This window comes from Parus major, chromosome 11 (assembly GCF_001522545.3).
Source record: "Parus major isolate Abel chromosome 11, Parus_major1.1, whole genome shotgun sequence".
In the NCBI taxonomy this organism is placed as follows: Eukaryota; Metazoa; Chordata; class Aves; order Passeriformes; family Paridae; genus Parus; species Parus major.
The window spans coordinates 1,537,755-1,541,696 of NC_031780.1; the positions used below are offsets into that span (position 1 = coordinate 1,537,755).

General features: G+C 53.2%; 1 protein-coding gene across 1 annotated transcript in view; it reads right to left on the reverse strand.

Annotated features, from left to right (window-relative positions):
• ZC3H18 (zinc finger CCCH-type containing 18) overlaps positions 1-3,942 on the reverse strand; it is a 42,818-nt gene that overhangs the window by 23,739 nt on the left and 15,137 nt on the right. Inside the window, exon 9 of the mRNA XM_015639993.2 lies at positions 2,453-2,751. Within this exon, the coding sequence (XP_015495479.1) occupies positions 2,453-2,751 (299 nt within the window). The remainder of the gene's footprint in view (positions 1-2,452; positions 2,752-3,942) is intronic.

Here is a 3,942-nt window from a genome sequence, read left to right on the forward strand (position 1 = left end):
GTGGGCCCAGGAAGCAGCAGGAATGCTAACGGGCAGCCGTGGTGTGAGCCAGCCCAGCACCGCCCGCAGAGGCTGGAGCTGCCAAAAGCTGGGATGCAGCAATTAGGGAAAGGCCAGAGTCTATAAATAGAGGCAGGGGTGTGTGCCCTGGCACTGTGTGTGTCCTGCTTCCCGGGAAGCGCCGAGCAATCCCAGGTTTGACACGTTCAGCAGGCTCCATCCCAGGATGCCAAAGCTGCCCCTCTGGAGCCTGGCACGGAGGTATCTGGAGAAAAGGTGAGACGGCTCGAGCCACTGCACTGCCATGAGGAAGTTGGGAGCTGGTGACAGAGTGACGTGGGACACAGCCCAGAGCCAGCTCACAGCACGAGCGTGGCAGGGACTCCTGGGGAAACGCCAAGTGACGGATGAGGGATGTGCCCTCCGAGGGAAAAGCTGGAATTGCGCTTTCACTTGTTAAAAAGCTTCTTCAAAACTTCTTTCTGCAGGTTTGTTTTCTCCACAGACACCTGCAGAGCTGTGTGACGGGGTCATGCTGACATGGATGTCCACCATGGGAACTGAAATCCCACGACAGAGGATGGGATGGGCTTCAGGGTTCCTTCCAACATGGGCAACCCTCACAGGGAAGAACTCCTTCCCAATATCCCATCTAACCCTGCATTCCCTCAAACCTAAGGCCATTCCCTCTTGCTCTGCCACTCCATGCCTGTAGAAAACTCTCTCTCCATTGCAGACTTAAAACAAAATAAAAGCAAAGAGGTGCATCAGAAATTAATTCTGAATGACCAAGACTCATCTCAAGGAGCCTGTTTTGGAGACACAAGAGGCATCCCCAGCTCCCTTGCACCAGAGGGAAGCAGGGAATGTGTACCCATGAACGCTGTCAATGCCACCTCTGGGCTCTCAGTGGTTTCATGGAATGAGCTGGATCCAAGATGGGTGAGCATGGCCACTGCTCTTACCCAGCACACTTTGGGCAGCCCAAACTGTCCCAGCAGAGCCCTGCCCCAGGACTCAGGAGTGCCGAGGAAGGAGCGGGCAGCGGGCTCAGCCCTGGGTCACGGTGACTGTCATTGACTCATGACCCTGAGCTGCCAGGCAGGTGACATCACTTTCATTGACATCATCTCCAATCACATGGGTCTGGACAAGATCTGTCCCATCACCAAGCCAAGGAGAGCACAAACCACCGGGCAATGTGGTAATTAAGGTGCACAAATCGTGGTTGTTAAGTGAAGATTATAATTAAACGGAACGTGTAATTATGGTATTCCTATAACTGCTCCGGAGCTGCTGCTGCTCCCTCCAGACCGTTCTGAAACTGTCACTTCCTCTTGGGAAAGAGGGTCGAAAATCAGATAACCTTTGAGTAATGAAAAGATACAAATTCTGGGTCGGATTCAGGACTAAGCCCTGCTCCCACCTGATTCCACGTGGAGCCTCATTCCTGCCATTCCTAGCCCTGCTCTTCATCGATCCAGCTCTTGCTCATGCCCGTCGTGTTTCGCACCTTCCTCCAGTGCAGAGGAACAACACAGACACCAGGCAGCAGGAAAAGCTCCAATCAATCTTGGGAAACAGTTTCCCTGCACTTCTCTTTGCCCCACACGTGCCTGTGTGTCCCCAAGGTGCTCCACACGCTGTGGGAGTCTCCGCCTGCCACTCTTCCCAAGAAACTGTTAAGCAGTTTTCCTGGAGATCACAAAATCATGGAATGGGTTGGGTTGAGAAGGACACTGAGGTTCATCCCCCCTGCCATGGGCAGGGACCTTCCACTAGACCAGGTTGCTCCAAGATGTCCTGCAAAAGATGACGTTTTTCCATGATTCTGAACCAAATGAGGTTGTGATGTCAGAGCTTCCATTCCACTGGGATATTTATCCGGTGCTTTACGAGTGACAGAGGAGGCTGGGAAGGCAGGGTATGTAAATCATTGGACAGAGGAACAAAACAGCAATCACGTCCCTGCACTTTCAGTCTGGTTCCATTTTCTCTTTCATACAGGTCACAGCTGGGATTTCCACAAACAATGGCTGGTCAGAGGAAACACACCCGACTCACGCTGCAATTCCACCGAGCAGTGACTCATTCCAACGACAATCCTTTACCTTTTCCAGTAGTACTTAAACCTCCAGATACTTTTGCTATCCACAAACTCCCAAAGCAGCCCCGGTTATCCTGACAGACATTTCTCAAGGCCTCAAAGGGAGTCACCACAGGGAACCAACCTGCAGGAGTTCCTCATGCTCCCAAAACCTCTCCATCCCGAAGGGAAGAGGGAGGAGTCGAACATCTCCATACCAAAAGCCACTCCTGCTTTCAGGAGTGATGCACACTCATCTTCGCTGATGTTTCAGCTCCACTTAGTGGCCACGAGGCTCATTGACCACTCCTCTCCTCAGCACTCACACTCGGCAGCGGGAACGCCCGGATCCCAGCACGCACTTACCTGGGGAGCAGCGGGGACCGGGGCTTCGCCTTGTCCTTGTCCTTGTCGCGCTCCCGGTCCCTGTCGCGGTCGCGGTCCCTGTCGCGGTCCCTGTGCTGCCTGTCCTTCTCGTCCCTCTTCACTCGCTCCCGTTCCCGTTCCCACTCTTCTTTCCGCCGCTGCCGCTCCTTGTCGCGCTCCCGTTCCCGCTCCCGCTCGCGCTCCCGCTGGCGCCGCTCCCGTTCCCGCTCTCGCTCCCGCTCCCGTTCCCGCTCCCGCTGTCTGTTCTCTCTTTCCCTTTCCCGTTCTCGCTCTCTTTCCTTGGAAAAAAGAAGAGAGAAACCACGGTGATGCTGTGGGAGCAGCTCCCAGCAAAGCCAGCCTGGGAATGCCAGGAATGACATCCTGCCTCAGCAAAGGACTGAGATCAATAATCTGCAAATCAATGACAATCAATCAATAACCTGGATCCTGCTGAGCAGAACCTGGACACAACACAGCATCACAGCCCACACAACTGTTGTTTTCAAAGGCAACACTTGGATTAATTTGGTTTATTAAGCTTATTAAATTAATGTATTGATGCTTACAAGTCTTTCTATAACCAACTAATTAACTTTGCAAACGAGCACCAGGAAAATAATTGGTCATGTGCGGCCACGGTGAGGCCCAGGCTCCTGTCTGGGCACTGCTTCTGCAGAAAACGAGGATTTAGAGCAAAGGAAAAGCTACTTTTGAAAGGATTTGATGGAAAGCTCAGCCCTGAGCAGGACTGGTGGGTTTGGTCACTGCTCCAGAGGCACAAAGTTTGCATGAGGGGAAAAGTTCAGAGCAGGGAAAAGTTCAGAGCCTTGTCTTCATCCAGATGCACTCCTGGTGTAACACCAGCCAACTCCTGGGATTTCAGCAGCTGGCTGCTGCTTTCCTGTGCCTCAATCCCAACGTGCAGCTCCAGCAGCACTGCACAGCCAGGCTGCAGCCTCTGCAGGTACACAGAGCACACCTGCCCAAACCTAACCCTCTCCTTCCCAAGAATTAACAAGGAACCCTTTCCTTGAGCAGGCTCTTTCCTGGAAACTCCCTCCCTCTCCAAGATGTCCAAGGATGGGCGAGCACTGCTCAACTGCTACACTGAGGAGCAGCAGGAGCAGCAGGAACCACCACCTTCACATCTCACACATGGAATTGTTAAGGTTGGAAAAGACCTTGAGGTCATCAAGTGCAACCCTCAGCCCAGCACCATCAGCAAGGTCAGCACTGACCATGTCCCCAGGTGCCACATCCACAGGTTTTTGAACACTTCCAGGGATGGGCACTCTGCCACTCTCCTGGGCAGTTTTTTCCAATGCTTTACACCCTTCCCATGAAATATTTTTCCTAAAATCCAACCCAATCCTTTCTTGGTGCAGCTTGAGGCCATTCCCTCTCCTCCTGTCCCTGTTGCCGAGAGCAGAACCCGACCCTCACCTGGCTGTCCCCTCCTGGCAGGGAGCTGTGCAGAGCCAGAAATT